Raw genomic sequence first — 15,894 nt, forward strand, 5'->3', positions numbered from 1 at the left:
TAGTACCCTAATATCACTAATTCTGCGGTGGGGAATGAGCGTATTATTGGCCGCAGAGTGCCTACGCCAGAGCTGTATGGCCGTCACCGAGAACTGCGTCTCCCCCAAAGGTTCTCGTAGTCTGTCTAAAACTTGCGCGGAACTGCACCCTGCTCCATGTACTGTATTTGATGATACGGCAACGTTTTGTAGAAACCCAAATTATTTTTCTCACCATATTATCTAGAACCATTTACAGCTGGTGGGTTCTAACGTACAGTAGCTCTTTGGGCTCCAGACCTTCTGTAAAGCCTACCAGCCGCATAGTCATCCCGCTCGTGAACGCAGCAAAAGGCTAAACTGAAAAGAGGAAATGTATTTCATCTTTCAGCTCTGTGTTGTCCCTGTCCATTTATGTGCTTTTATAGGCATTCTAATATCTCATGGTTGGGGATTAGCGTGTGACATGATTACCGCATCTTCCGGCCGCAGAACGATTTATAGCTTCTGCAGAAAGCTCTGCATGTTGTATGTTGATTGGACATCTGCGCTGCACACAGCCAACGTGTGCTGCAGGTGTAATCTCGTGGTCCTCAGGGCTAATCGCGCATGCAGGATGCTCCTCTGCTACAGGGCAGGTCGGGCGTACAGAGAGCTTCACTTGTACACACACCACCAGGAGAACACAACGGAGGGGAACTTTCACCTTGTCTCCAGTATCGGCCTTTGTTCCCCGTGGCTTGTAACATTATATCACCATATTTTGCTGAGGTATAAAGTGAGGTTGGTTTAGTTACCGCTACGTAAAGTCCCTGTTGTAGAATACACTTTCTCAGCTGGGTTTGGAATTCTCCGTGACAGTCTGAGTTATCTGATGAGGAGAAAAGAGAACTACAAGTACTTTCCCCCCCCCCCCCCCCCCTTAAAATCAAACTGAAAAGAAAGCGTGCTGGGGGGGGGGGGGGGGGGCGTCGCTGCTACTCTTACAGAGAGATCAGAAACACAAAGCACGTTTTCACCTCCTTAATAAATACTTTCTAATGAAATGCTTTATATAAATATATAGTATTGCATAGAGGCTCTGTACATTTTCCAGTGATACAATGGTTGGTGTGGTGGTATCACCGGGCCGGGGGCATATGCCAGTTACGGCCAGGGCCCTGGCAGCGTGTGGAGTCTGTATGTGTTTCTCATTTTTTTCAGTGTTTCTTTCCACAGCCCCAAACCTTCTTATGTAGGTGTGTATTGGTGTGCTTGTCTGGCAGGGCAGGGCCTGATGCGAGTGATTAAGTCTTCTTACAGAAGTGCTATATAAATAATTTATTTGCTTCAGTAGAATAGCCCCAATAGGCATATCTACATACTGTACATGCCCAAAGCCGCTTCTACATCCGTCTCTTTTTTATTTTTAAGTCCCATCCCCCTCCTCGATTCTGCTCGCAGTTCCTTAGTATGTTACCTCTGTCCCTAACTCTTTCCATCATCAGTCCTCAACTCCATCCCCATTTCTACCTACTGTACCGCCTACTCCATCTTTATTTCCCCACTCCGTCTTCCTCTCTGCCCATCTCTCTCTCCTCACCCCCTCTCTCACCACCGCTCTGTCACCCCCGCTCTCCCTCATTCCTCTTTCATCTCTCTCCCCTCTGCTTCACCCTTCTTTCTCCCTCCCCTCTCTCTCTCCTTACCCCCTCTCCCTTTCCTCTCACTCCCCTCTCACAACTCTCCCTCATCCCTTTCTCTTCCGTTCTCCCTCACTCCTCTGTCTCCTATTCTCCCTTGCCCCTCTCACTCCATTCTCCCTTGCCCCTTACTCTCTGTCCCGCTCTCCCTCGCCCCCCTCTCTCCCGTTCTCCCTCGCCCGCCCTCCTCTCTCCCGTTCTCCCTCGCCCGCCCTCCTCTCTCCCGTTCTCCCTCGCCCGCCCTCCTCTCTCCCGTTCTCCCTCGCCCGCCCTCCTCTCTCCCGTTCTCCCTCGCCCCTCTCTCTCCCGTTCTCCCTCACCCCCCTCTCCCGCACCCTCCTCTCTCCCGTTCTCCCTTGCCCCCCTCTCTCCCATTCTCCCTTGCCCCCCTCTCTCCCATTCTCCCTTGCCCCCTCTCTCCCGTTCTCCCTTGCCCCCTCTCTCCCGTTCTCCCTCGCCCCTCTCTCTCCCGTTCTCCGTCACCCCCCCTCTCTCTCTCTCCCGTTCTCCCTCACCCCCCTCTCTCTCTCTCTCTCCCGTTCTCCCTCACCCCCCTCTCTCTCCCATTCTCCCTCGCCCCTTTCTCTCTCCCGTTCTCCCTCGCCCCCCTCTCTCCCGTTCTCCCTCGCCCTCCTCTCTCCCGTTCTCCCTCGCCCTCCTCTCCCGTTCTCCCTTGCCCTCCTCTCTCCCGTTCTCCCTCGCCCTCCTCTCCCGTTCTCCCTTGCCCTCCTCTCTCCCGTTCTCCCTCGCCCCTCTCTCCCGTTCTCCCTCACCCCCCCTCTCCCGTTCTCCCTCCTCTCTCCCGTTCTCCCTTGCCCCCCTCTCTCCCGTTCTCCCTCACCCCCCCTCTCTCTCTCTCTCTCTCTCTCCTGTTCTTCCCCCCCCCCTCTCTCCCGTTCTCCCTCGCCCCTTTCTCCCTCTCCCGTTCTCCCTCGCCCCCCTCTCCCTCTCCCTCCTCTCTCCCGTTCTCCCTTGCCCCCCTCTCTCCCGTTCTCCCTCACCCCCCTCTCTCCCTCACCCCCCTCTCTCTCTCTCCCGTTCTCCCTCACCCCCTCTCTCTCTCCCCCATTCTCCCTCACCCCTTTCTCTCTCTCCCGTTCTCCCTCGCCCCCTCTCTTTCTCCCGTTCTCCCTCACCCCTATTCCTCCCTCCCTTTGCTTCACTTTCTCCTACTCTATCGCAACCTTTCTCTCTTTCACTACCTCAATATGTTCCCTCTGGTCCTTCTGTCCCTAACTCCCTCCATCGTCGGTCCTAACCTCCATACCCCTATCTTCCTACATTCCTCCCCATCTTCCTCTCTGCCCTTCTCTTGCTTCCAGCTCTTTCTCTCCATCACTTCCTCTCTTTCGCCATCACCCTCCCTTCATCTTTCTCTTCTCTCTCTCCCTCCCTCACCTTTCTCACTCCTCTCCCATAATTCTCTCTCTTTCCCTCACCTCCCTCTATCTCCCTCACCCCCTCTTACACCCTCCTTCCTCTCTTACTGTCCTTCCCTTCCCCTCTATCCCTCCATTTCTCTCGTCTATCCCACTGCTTCTCAAATCCAGTTTTGAGGCCGGATGTAACAAAGTCCGAGTTGGTCGGAGGTGTACGTTCCTAGCCGAACTCTGCCTTTTTTTAACGCGGCAATCATTTATAAGGAAAAACCATGCCCTGTAAATGATTGCTGCTTTAAATAAACATCCAAGGTTGGCGGGGAACCCACACCTCTGGCCAACTTGGGACTTCATTACATCCGGCCCCTGGACTGTGTTTGAGTGTTGCTGGTGGAGATATTGTGTATAGCAAACACATTAATGCATTTATCTGTAATCACAGTGAGTGAGTGCAGTACGGTGGATACACACATCTGTAACCTGAGGACTGATTGATTAACTCTCTTAAAAAATGCATCAGGAAAAATAAATGTCTACAATCACCTTAGTAATTATCCTGTGCGGAGAGAATAGACAAGTGCTCTGTAGGGTGAATTAGTATAAAATGGCCTTATGTGTGTGATTACTATCATTTGCATTGTGTCTCTCTGCAGGTATGCCGGCGGCCTCCCTCGTGACCCCTGCTGATGTCATCAAGACTCGGCTCCAAGTCGCAGCGCGGGCCGGTCAGACGACGTATAGCGGGGTCATCGACTGCTTCAGGAAAATACTGCAAGAGGAAGGACACCGGGCGTTGTGGAAAGGAGCCGGAGGTAACAATCGCTGCGTTCTCCTGGATATGCCCACACACATGTAACATGTTATTATAAAGCATCCCATGTTTTGTTCTCTGTGCAGCCCGTGTGTTCCGCTCCTCTCCTCAGTTCGGTGTGACGCTGGTGACCTACGAGTTACTGCAGAGATGGTTCTACGTAGATTTTGGCGGAAAGTAAGTATAAACCTACATTTCTGTTATGTCTGTCATTTAGATCATATGTACTGCTGACATAGCGCACACACACGCTGTAACGCAGCCAGGTATTCCCTTTTATCAGACGACTGAAAGTAAGTGCCTGGTTGCTATGGTGATATCACATTGCGGTTTTCTTGGAGTGCCTAACAAAACTCCAGTACGCTCCCCCCTCCCCACAGAAGAGGACACTTTACGTTATTTGTGGAGTGTCTGTCAAATTTAACGGTAAACGTATATTCATATCATTTTTTTATTATTTCCCTGTCTCTGATGTAAATATTAAGCGGAGACTATATATTTATTAAAAGTTATTAATATAGCGCACGCATGACACCGAGCCTTGCAGGAAATAGCACATACATTTAGGGCCCTGGATGTAACCTCAGTTTTGTGAGGCAGTGATTCTAAGCAGTGATTATTATTATAGGACCATTTGGTATCTATGATGGTGCTTGCTCACCATCCAGTATAGTTGTCATGGTTTAGCTTCCCTTCCCCATTATCTCTAAGCCTCAGATCCTTTCATAATAAAATAATTAGAAGTGTAGCATAGTGGAAAGGGACATGTAGCCTGTTCTGCCTGTTCAGATCCAGGTTGGAATGATGACCAGTGTCTGCTAGTAGCACAGGATAAAAACGACATGCTTCCTATACATGTTTCTAAGCTGGTGACCACTATTGCAGTCATTTTCCTCTTTAAATTACAGGAAACCAGCCGGTTCAGAGCCAGTCCCTAAATCTCGAATCACCCTCCCAGCTCCAAATCCCGATCACGTTGGTGGTTACAAACTGGCCGTGGCGACTTTTGCAGGAATTGAAAGCAAATTTGGACTCTACCTCCCTCGATTTCAGCCATCGCCACCTACCTCTAAGACAGTTGTTGCTAAAGCGTGAGGGGCAGGACGGACGGGCCGAGAGATAATTAGATGCAATTACATTATATGTTACAATGTGCCCTGCCTACAGAATCATTTCCTTTTCATCTTTTATTCCAGATTCATCAGTTTTTTAGAACAAATAGTGTTCTTTTTATCTGCAGTTCTCTGTATTTGGTTCTCTTCCTTACCCTATATCAAAGAAAGGCAATTTGTGGTATTCCGGTCACTGTGGGACTGCAAATCCCAGCATGCCTAGCTAGCCTCTTGTCCCCCAACACCTGGGGGACCCCTGGCCGTAGCCAGCCTCTTGTTCCACAACACGTGGGGCACCTCTAGCTGAGATTGTGAGCTTTTGTTGGGTCTGGGGACCACCAGAAATGCACTTTGTCATGAGCCATCAGTCCAGAGATAAAAGTGTATCAGATAAAACAGTGGTTCCCGTACTCTGCCCTCAAGGCACCCTAGCAGGCCAGGTTTTACGGATATCATTCACTCAGCACAGATGGTGACCTCAATATGAATGAGGTACTAGGTAAGTCACCTACATCCAGCATGTATATCCTTATAACCTTGAGGACAAAGCATTTGGGAGCCACTGATAATAAATGAAATACAGCAAGTGTCCAAATTGTTACATAATTAATATGACTTTAGCTAACACTAATTACTTATATGTTGACGTCTGCAGACAGTTAATTTATAAATCAGTGTGTCGTTATAAAGTATAACGTCCGGATCTTCCAAATGTGAACGGACATTCCATAAATCATTCTGGATGTTCTCCAGGCCAGTATTAGGGAAAGTGCACCATGATGGTATGTGTAGGTAAACCTGTATGAATTGTATAATGTTTGGTTTATGTTACATGTAGATTACAAAAGCAATTTTATAAAATCAGCAGCAGATTTTAAGGAACACATAATGAGTACGTCAGGATTGGATCATTTACATTTTGTGTCCAAAATGTGTATTTTGTAATTGGAATCTATTTCACACGCTAGTTATACAACCCATTCAGTGGCTCTTTCCCAGTATACTGTTCTATCACCAAGTATATAAAGGGCTACGTCAGGTTTTAGCAACATGTTGTTCTGCAGCTGTTGGACTACAACTCCCAGTATGCTCTGCCAAACATTCTGATGAAGGTAGCTTAACAGCCGACGGACCGCACGTTGCTCAGTCTAATAAGTAAAGTTAAATTGTCACATAATTTGAAAGTTAATTTCACCTGATAATTACATTCCTGCCAAGTTACAATGTACTAAAAGCTTAACACTGCTTACAAGTAAAACGATGGAAGATATAATTATTGTCTATAAGTGTAGCGTTAGCTGTCCGAGGCTCTCGTGGAGTAAATTGAATATATATTGTTATTTAATGACATCATAACGTAATACGATGAAGTTTCTGCACCAAAGAAAAGACATTGGACACTAGAAATAAGTTGGACAGAGGACAGCCACTAACTACACGGTAGCTGGAATGAGTTGTCACCTGTACAGCGGACGGTACAATCTAGAACACGCCAGCAACATAACTGGAGGGTGTAAATTCGCTCAATATTCGATTAAACAAGTTTTGTTTTGTTTTTGGGGGAGGGGGGTTGTTAGGCTGAAAATATATACACTGGTGATTCCGATTTTCCCAATGTGTATATTACATAATATGGGATTGTCCTTGTTGCCTATACACACTGGACGCAGCCATGTTTGCAATTCACTAGCAAACGGCGGCATCACGGAGAGCATGAGCAGTGCGGGATGTGGGTCACAGCGCAATAAAGAACTCTTGTAATATGAAATCCAACCAATGTTTGAATGATGCACTTAATGTAATGCTGCTTATATGAAACGTAGAGAATCCGTGTACTGTAATAATGAATGCCTTACCGAGTCTCTGTCACGTGACCGGGATCACGCAGACCAGCGTCTGTTATAGGGGACGGTTACCAGTGTCCTGTACGGGGCTGGTGGCTGTGTCCTGTTACCATAAGAGCAGTTTTTGGTTTGTACGGCTGATGGTGAATCTCCGTAGTCTGTGTTACTATGTAGGCATTGGTCATATAATTTTGGTAATTACAATGCAGTCTGTTACAGACTATGTCGTATAAGTCTAATAAACCTGAACAGAGGACAAAGATTTGTGTATTGTGATTCTATGACACTATGATATTAAATGTATGTGTTTTGTCCTTTATCTGCTGATACGGTCATGGGTTTACTGCTACAAGTGATGCTGGATGTGACCGTGACAGTCTGTTATTGAATTGACTTCATCATTTACATGGCAAGTTGTCTGCATGATGGGCACCAGGTAGCCCACCCTTTGTGTGCCATTACCTGTATGTTATAGCTGGTAAGACACATAACTTGTGGCCCTTTTGAAGGTTAGGAAACTGCCGTGGCTGCCTCTGCAGTTTATCAGAACACTTATTACTTATACAGAGCATATGATTATCTCCTCCTACAATCATACCATCATCTTAAGTATCTTCAGATCTGATCCGATAAGTAGTTGACAGATTTGCCACAAGCATGACTGAATGCAGTATTAGACATTGGAAAGATGATATCTACGTTACAGTCAGAACTCTCCCCTGGCCGCTATCTCCAGGGTGCAGCTAACAACCAGTAACTGCACATGGGGAAGCTCTGACAGCTGTACTGACTGTAAGACGGTGGTGGATGACCCCTCCAGGCTTCCTTCAGTGAGAGGCTATCCTTCAACATTTTGGGCAAAACAAATTCATGTGCGTGTAAAACAGACAGCGATGGGACTCAAATGGTCAAATGTTTGAGACATTTTATTATTATTTCACAGTTTCATTTTATTTAATACAAGGTTACATAACAGAAATAGGCCCAGAAGCTAAAGTGGTACATAGCTGAGAATGTATAGTAAAGGCTTCCCAATAACCATCCAGTGATCCCATTTTCTACATCCACAAAAGTAATGGGGACTCAATAGCTGTGGAGCAGTAATCGGGGTTGTACACGGTCTTGTTGCTGCCTAAATATCAAAGTGATCATTTGGGAGGTACAGATAATAGAAGCTCTTGTGCAACACTGGGGTTCAATCCCAAACATCTAGGGGCAACATTTGTACTAAACCCCCAGCAGCCAATCAGACACTTATATTAAATTAGCTTTACTACACAGGTAAAAGCTTATTGGTTACTGTGCATCAGTGCAAACTCTGCATCTAAATAGTAGATGAACCATTGTTCTTAAAATAAGTGTCCATTATTGTTCCCACAGCGTCATCATCTCTTATGGACTTTGCAAATACTGTATCTGTTAGGTTTGTAGCTCAACATTATATTTTCAGTCTTCCTGATCATATGCCATGATCACTAAATACATATAAATTATCGCAAGAAAGGATAGACTGTGCAGGCAAGTCAATCCTTGCTAGATCGGTGTACTATCTAGTTCATCTCACATAAGCCAAAATCTCACATAAGCCAAAATCTCACATAAGCCAAAATCGTAAGCACACATAGTCCATATCTCAAGAAAAGTTAGTCAAAATCGGTGGTGCTGGGCTCCGGGAAGTTCAGGGGAAATCGCAAGTGAAAAATAGGATTTTAATACCTACCGGTAAATCCTTTTCTCTTAGTCCATAGAGGATGCTGGGGACTCCGTAAGGACCATGGGGTATAGACGGGATCCACAGGAGACATGGGCACATTATAAGACTTTGAATGGGTGTGAACTGGCTCCTCCCTCTATGCCCCTCCTCCAGATCTCAGTTAGAAAACTGTGCCCAGGGAGACGGACATTTCGAGGAAAGAATTTATTGTTTAAACACGGTGAGTGTCATACCGGCTCACACCACGCACATACCGCAGAACGTGGCATTCAATAGATTGACAGCCAACGGCATGAACAATACACAGCCACATGCTGAGAGAATATGCAACACAACCAGTGTGTCAACACAACCAATAATAAGACATGGCATGGCATGCACAGTGTCAGCAACAGCCTGACAGAACAGAAACACCACAAGAGTGTAACCATAACCAGTAACTGCAGACACAGTACGCACTGGGACGGGCGCCCTGCATCCTCTACAGACTAAGAGAAAAGGATTTACCGGTAGGTATTAAAATCCTATTTTCTCATACGTCCTAGAGGATGCTGGGGACTCCGTAAGGACCATGGGGTTTATACCAAAGCTCCAGACCGGGCGGGAGAGTACGGACGACTCTGCAGCACCGATTAAGCAAACATGAGGTCCCCATCAGCCAGGGTATCAAACTTGTAAAGCTTAGCAAAAGTGTTTTAACCCGTTCAAGTATCCGCTCGGCAAAGTTGAACTGCCGAGACTCCTTGGGCATCCGCCCAAGAAGAGCCCATCTTCCTAGTAGAATGGGTCACCACCGACTTCGGTAACGGCAATCCAGCTGTAGAACGAGCACGCCGAAATCGTATCACAAATCTAGCGTGTAACAGACTGCAAAGAGGCAGGCGCCCCAATCACGCTGGCAGCATACCGGACAAACAGAGCCTCTGTTTCACCAATCTGAGCCAAATTGGCGACATAAATATTCAAACTTCTGACTACATCGAGAGACCTTGAGTCAGCCAATGCTTAAGAAACCTCAGGTATCCAATAGGCTGGTTTCTGCGAAACACCGAAACCACCTTAGGCAGAACTATTATCCGCGTTCTCAAATCCAATCTATCCACCTGGAAGATCAAACAAGGGCTCCTGTGAGACCCAGCCGCTACTTTCGACATCCGCCTTGTGGACGCCAAAGCCAAAAACATGACCACTCTCCAAGAGAGAAATTTCAACACAACCTTTCCTAAAGGTCCCAATCATTGTGACACAAGCAAACGCAACACCACGTCAAGGTCCCACAGTGCCAGTGGAGGCACAAATGGAGGTTGGATGTGCAGTACTCCTTCCATGAAGGTCCGAACTTCCGGAAAGGTTTCCAATTCTTTCTTGCAAGAAAATTTATAAGGCCAAAACCGCACTTAAGTGGAGCCTAACTTTAGGCCTGCACCCCCACCTGTTTGCAAAGAATGGCGAAGAGCGACCCAGCTGAAATCTTCCGTAGTAGCCTTCTTGGATTCACACCAAGATACATATTTTCTCCAAACCCGGTGGTAAGGCTTTGCCGTTACTTCTTTTCTAGCCTGAAGAATTGTGGAGCCGATTTCACTGGGAATACCCTTTCTGGCTAGGATATGGCGTTCAACCGCTACGCCGTCAAACGCAGCCGCGGTAAGTCTTGATACACGCCTGGATCTTGCTGTAACAGTTCCTCACATAGAGGAAGAGGCCAGGGATCTTCTATGAGTAAATCTTGAAGAACTGGATACCAAGCCCTTTTTGTTTAGACCGGAACAATGAGGATCGCCTGAACCTTTGTTCTTCTTACGTTTATCACCTTCAGAAGAGTGAAAACGGAGGGGACACATAGACCGACTGAAAACACCCAAGGTGTCCCGAGGACGTCCACTGCTATAGCTTGAGTGTCCCCTGACCTGGAACAATATCCCTGAGATCTCTCGTTGAGGCGAGACACCAACATGTCCAATTGAGGCACTCCTCAAAGACTTGCCGTTTCAGTGAAAACTTCTCGATGACGACTGTATTTCCCCGGATGGATATGGCGTCTGCAGAGGAATACATTTCTCCGTCGTTCACATCCGGAACGAAGACTGCTAATATAGCGTTTACCAGTCTATCCACCCAGCGGAAACCTTTTTCGGCATCTGCCAATGTCGCTTTGCTCCTTATTCCGCCCTAGCGGCTTACTTACACCACTGCTGTCAAGTCGTCTGACAGAATTAACACGGGCAGATCACGAAGCATATGTTCATTGAAAATAGCTCTTTAATTCAAGAAAGCTTATTGCAGACAAGCTTCCCAGCTCGACCTTTTCCTCTGGAAATACTTCCCTTGCAAGGACTGCTCCCCAGTCTCGGAGATCTGCATGCAAGGACACCAGGATCTCATCCTGGATTCCGAACCTTCGTCCCTCTAGAAGGTGAGAACTGAGCAGACACCACAGGAGCGATATCCTGGCCATTAGGATTATATTCTGGCGCATGTGCAGGTGAGACCCGGACCACATTTCCAACTGGCCCCGTGAAAACCACTCTGGCATTTGACCTGCTCACCGAAAAGGCCTCTTAGGCCCCACCCATCTTCTTCATCAACGGAACATATTGATGGATTGTCACTGCAAATCTGATCTGACTCCGGATCCCCAGACCTCTTTCCACAGGAACACACAGAACCTCAACCGTTCAGTATCTACTCTGATACCCACCTCCGACGTCTGCGTCGTTGGGAACAACCGCCTTCCCCCGTGTTGAAGAACAGTCAGAGAGAAACAACGATTTGCACTTGTGTCTTGACCTTGCCTTAATCAGGAGAGTGTCCCAGTACAGAATAACAATGGCTCTTACTATTGTAAACAGGGACAGCAGGACAACGCCCTGAACCTGACGTAACTCTGGTATGGCGTCGCGTACTACCTCCCCTTCCAGAGGGGAAACGGCAAAAATGTATTCGAAAAATCAGTGAGGGAAACCATCTGTAACGCCAGTATGTCCCCCTTTGGATTCTATAATTGACTCACAGGTCCAAGTCCATTCCCGGACTGACTGAAGAGTAGTAAACGAGCTCCAGCCAAATAGACCCAGCGACATGCGGTGGATGTGGCAGAACAGAAAACGCCGTCCGCTTCTGTGAACCTAACAAGGCTGCAGAACTCTTACCTTTTCACCTTCCACTATCTACACCGAAAGGGAAAAAAGAAACTGTATCGAGCCGGTTAAAATGACTGCATCCCAAAACAGAATGCATCACCAACCGTTGTGAGGGAAACTAACTCACGAAGTTAGACTTACCAGTGGTATTCGCCGAGAATGACTGAACTGAGGCATCCCCCCAAACAGCGATACTACCGTCTCAGGGAAAAACTCCAGTATCTCTCGGAGTTAGCCTCAGCATTCCCCCGGCCACACCTCCTGTAGTCGCACGGCAGCCTGCCGCAATGTTATAGAAAAGAATCAATATAAGAAACATCCCCCACTCTCTTTAGGGTAATTCCATCGGATGGCTTTCCGAATATAAACACTCCCCCATGTGCATGTAATGCAAATAACATCAAAGCATATAAGTAAAATATCACTTAGCTTCCTGTATACGATCCTCTGTGACAGGGCCCCGTGTCGACCAGGAGGTGACTTCCACAGTATTCTATCCGCTGCGGGAAAAGAAAAATCATTTGGAGTCTTCACTAGGATCTGAGACCAACTTGTCACGGCCGACCTATGGCTATATCAACAGAGCGACCAGCACATGAGCAGGAATACTTTTACTTCAGCATTCATTAGAAATCGTAATATGAATATACATAATGTAATACACATATACCCACATATCCTATATATATATTTATATACAGTATATATATGTCATACATATAATCGGATTGTCCGGACCTGTCGGGTCCCTAGTGACATTAATGTGTTCTGAATGTGTATGACCATGTACCGAATGCCCCAGTTGTGGCTCTAACAGGAAACCGTATGGTCGACAGAATACCTAGTATTTGTTGACAGCAGGAAGTAGTAACCAGGCAAAATAACATTTTTGCGACCCGAGGGGTCCGAGGGAAATATACATACATCATTTTAATAACACTCCCCCACAAATATTACTATGTCTGTGCTCGAGCTACAGGCCCATGGAACCGTACCATACATATACCTAGAGATATATATATACAGGTATAAGGCAGTTACAGCAAGTTAATTTACACCCAGTAACAACAGGTGGTGCCGACAGAGTCACCCGCATACTACTGTGTCTCCCATACAGTGTTTACTTATAAAAAAACATACAGTACCGACCTGCTGACACTGTATCTGCTGATTTAAGTACCAACAGGCGTCGGCGATGACGACAGTGACCCCCACAGCTGCTTGTGACGGAGCACTCCCGCATGTCGACACATGTGGGCTAACAAGCTATATTGGGTACATCTGACAGGGAACATACGGACCTATATGCACAACAATAATGATTATACGCCCATTATCAAAAACAGTGATATATTTCTCTCAATATAGCACTAAAAACTCGGTGTCCCCCCTCGTTTGTACAGTATACACTTCTTTGGCGGGGACATGAAGAAAAATGTCGTTGAATCTGTTGTGAGGGCTAAGCTCCGCCCCCTCCCGGCGCGCTTCAGCCCCGCTAATAACATTGCTTTTAAACCTGTGGGGGCCCATAAACAGCACCTACACACTGTATATATGCACTTATGCCACCCTCAGAGAGGTACATATTGCTGCTCAGGGCGCCCCCCCCCCCCCGCCCCCCCCCCCTGCACCTTCGGAAAGCCATTGGAGTGTGGGCACAATGGCGCGCAGCGTGACTGCTGCTTTCACCGGCGGGGGTATCGGACACGGTGCCCGGGCACCGAACATTCCTCTCTTGCCCACGGTTTTGACCCTCAGTAACCTGCTGCCCAGGCACTCCCCCCAGTGCCCTGCGAAGTGCCGTTGGTGTGTGGGAGCATGGAGCGCAGCTCGACCACCGCGCTGTACCTCCGTTACTGGTCTTCTGCCGTCACTGAAGTCTTCTTGCCTTCTAATACTCACCCGGCTTCTTTCTTCTGGCTTCTGTGAGGGGGTTGACGGCGCGGCTCCGGGAACAAGCAGCTAGGCGCACCAAGTGATCGAACCCTCTGGAGCTAATGGTGTCCAGTAGCCTAAGAAGCAGAGCCTTTAACTAAGAAGAAGTAGGTCTGACTTCTCTCCCCTCAGTCCCACGCTGCAGGGAGCCTGTAGCCAGCAGGTCTCCATGAAAATAAAAAACCTAACAATAAAGTCTTTAGAGAAACTCAGTAGAGCTCCCCTAGTGTGTGTCCAGTCACTCCTGGGCACAAAGTCTAACTGGGGGAGGAGGTGCATAGAGGGAGGAGCCAGTTCACACCCATTCAAAGTCTTATAGTGTGCCCATGTCTCCTGCGGATCCCGTCTATACCACATGGTCCTTACGGAGTCCCCAGCATCCTCTAGGACGTATGAGAAATCGGGCATAGCAAGGATCTCACCGTGTGTACACACCCTTTAACACCTTAAGGAAACAAGAATCATAGCCTGGTTTAGTTCCCCCACCAATACACTATGAAGGAACGCAAGTATTATATCCTGGTTTAGTCGACCCGTCGATACACTATTGAGGAACGCAAGTATTATATCCTGGTTCAGTCCCCTCACCAATACACTAATAAGGAATGCAAGTATTATATCCTGGTTTAGTCCTCCCACCAATACACTATTAAGGAACGCAAGTATTATATCCTGGTTTAGTCGCCCCCACCAATACACTATTAAGGAATGCAAGTATTATATCCTGGTTCAGTCCCCCCACCAGTACACTATTAAGGAATGCAAGTATTATATTCTGGTTCAGTCCCCCCCACCAGTACACTATTAAGGAATGCAAGTATTATATCCTGGTTCAGTCCTCCCACCAATACACTATTAAGGAACGCAAGTATTATATCCTGGTCAGTCCCCCCGCCAATACACTATTAAGGAATGCAAGTATTCTATCCTGGTTTAGTACCCCCACCAATACACTATTAAGGAACGCAAGTATTATATCCTGGTTTAGTCACCCCACAGATACACTATTAAGGAACGCAAGTATTATATCCTGGTTTAGTCCCCCCACCAATACAATACTAAGGAACGCAAGTATTATATCCTGGTCAGTCCCCCCACCAATACACTATTAAGGAATGCAAGTATTATATCCTGGTTTAGTACCCCCACCAATACACTATTAAGGAACGCAAGTATTATATCCTGGTTTAGTCACCCCACAGATACACTATTAAGGAACGCAAGTATTATATCCTGGTTTAGTCCCCCCACCAATACAATACTAAGGAACGCAAGGATTATATAATGGTTTATTCGCCCCGCTGATACACTATTAAGGAACGCAAGTATTATATCCTGGTTTAGTCGCCCCGCCAATACACTATTAAGGAACGCAAGGATTATATCCCGGTTTAGTCTCCCCACCATTACACTATTAAGGAATGCAAGTATTATATCCCGGTTTAGTCGCCCCGCCAATACACTATGAAGATAAATTCAATCTAGAATGTTTATCATCAAAACGACAACTTCTAAGTAAAGCCGTAATATAACAGAACCATTATAGGACTGAGAAATAGTAACTATTAAAACGTCCGTAAATGTAAAGCACAGAAATACAGATTTTCATCCAGAGAAGAAAGATGTAAGTGCTCCTACTTGTATAAATATACACACTCTCCTAAGCAGTGTGCGATACATATCCTGCTATAAAAAGCCTGGGTGTGAAATGCGTGGGCACTGGTAACGTCTCACTCCGGTAACCAGCACTAAGTCCGCTGGGAAAGGTTCTAGTTTAACCCGACTTTAGAAGGGTATACGCTAAATGTACCCATACAGAATCATTACAGGTTGACTGATTCCGTTCCCGACTCCCAACCTGTTTTGTTGTGTATTAAATGCTTTTTTGAGAAATTTCAAGCAACGTAAACTTCATATTTTTGTTTTAAAACCTGTTTTGCCAGTGAAATAAATGTACAGACATAAATAATACCTGAAAACTGTCCTCTGTAGTTTGCAGATGAATCAAAAGTTGTGGAGCCGCCAGTCAGTGGGGCATTAATCTTAGGCATTAATCTTGGTGACACACAAAATCAGTTTTGGCCGTTTTAAGTCTTTCCTTTGTACAAGCTGAAGTCTGACGTTTCCTGTCTCTCTCCGATGTGGAATATGAACTGTGCTTTGTGTGTTGGGCTGCAAACCGTGCAGGCATCATATATTACCCTAAGAAGGAAACTTCAGATCTGCAAGGTATTTTATTTTTTATTATATTTTATGAGTCTCTCTGGTGTCATTCTTGGACCACAATCTGTTAAT

General features: G+C 46.6%; 1 protein-coding gene across 4 annotated transcripts in view; it reads left to right on the top strand.

Annotated features, from left to right (window-relative positions):
• Nucleotides 1-7,067, top strand: part of SLC25A13 (solute carrier family 25 member 13) — a 267,392-nt gene extending 260,325 nt beyond the window's left edge. For all 4 annotated transcript variants that reach the window (XM_063921355.1, XM_063921354.1, XM_063921356.1 and 1 more), the window contains exons 16-18: nucleotides 3,694-3,852; nucleotides 3,938-4,028; nucleotides 4,760-7,067. In XM_063921355.1, coding sequence (XP_063777425.1) covers nucleotides 3,694-3,852; nucleotides 3,938-4,028; nucleotides 4,760-4,946 — 437 coding nt within the window. In that variant the 3' untranslated portion in view covers nucleotides 4,947-7,067. The remainder of the gene's footprint in view (nucleotides 1-3,693; nucleotides 3,853-3,937; nucleotides 4,029-4,759) is intronic.
• The last annotated feature ends 8,827 nt before the right edge of the window (nucleotides 7,068-15,894 follow it).

This window comes from Pseudophryne corroboree, chromosome 5 (genome assembly GCF_028390025.1).
Source record: "Pseudophryne corroboree isolate aPseCor3 chromosome 5, aPseCor3.hap2, whole genome shotgun sequence".
NCBI classification, from domain to species: domain Eukaryota; kingdom Metazoa; phylum Chordata; class Amphibia; order Anura; family Myobatrachidae; genus Pseudophryne; species Pseudophryne corroboree.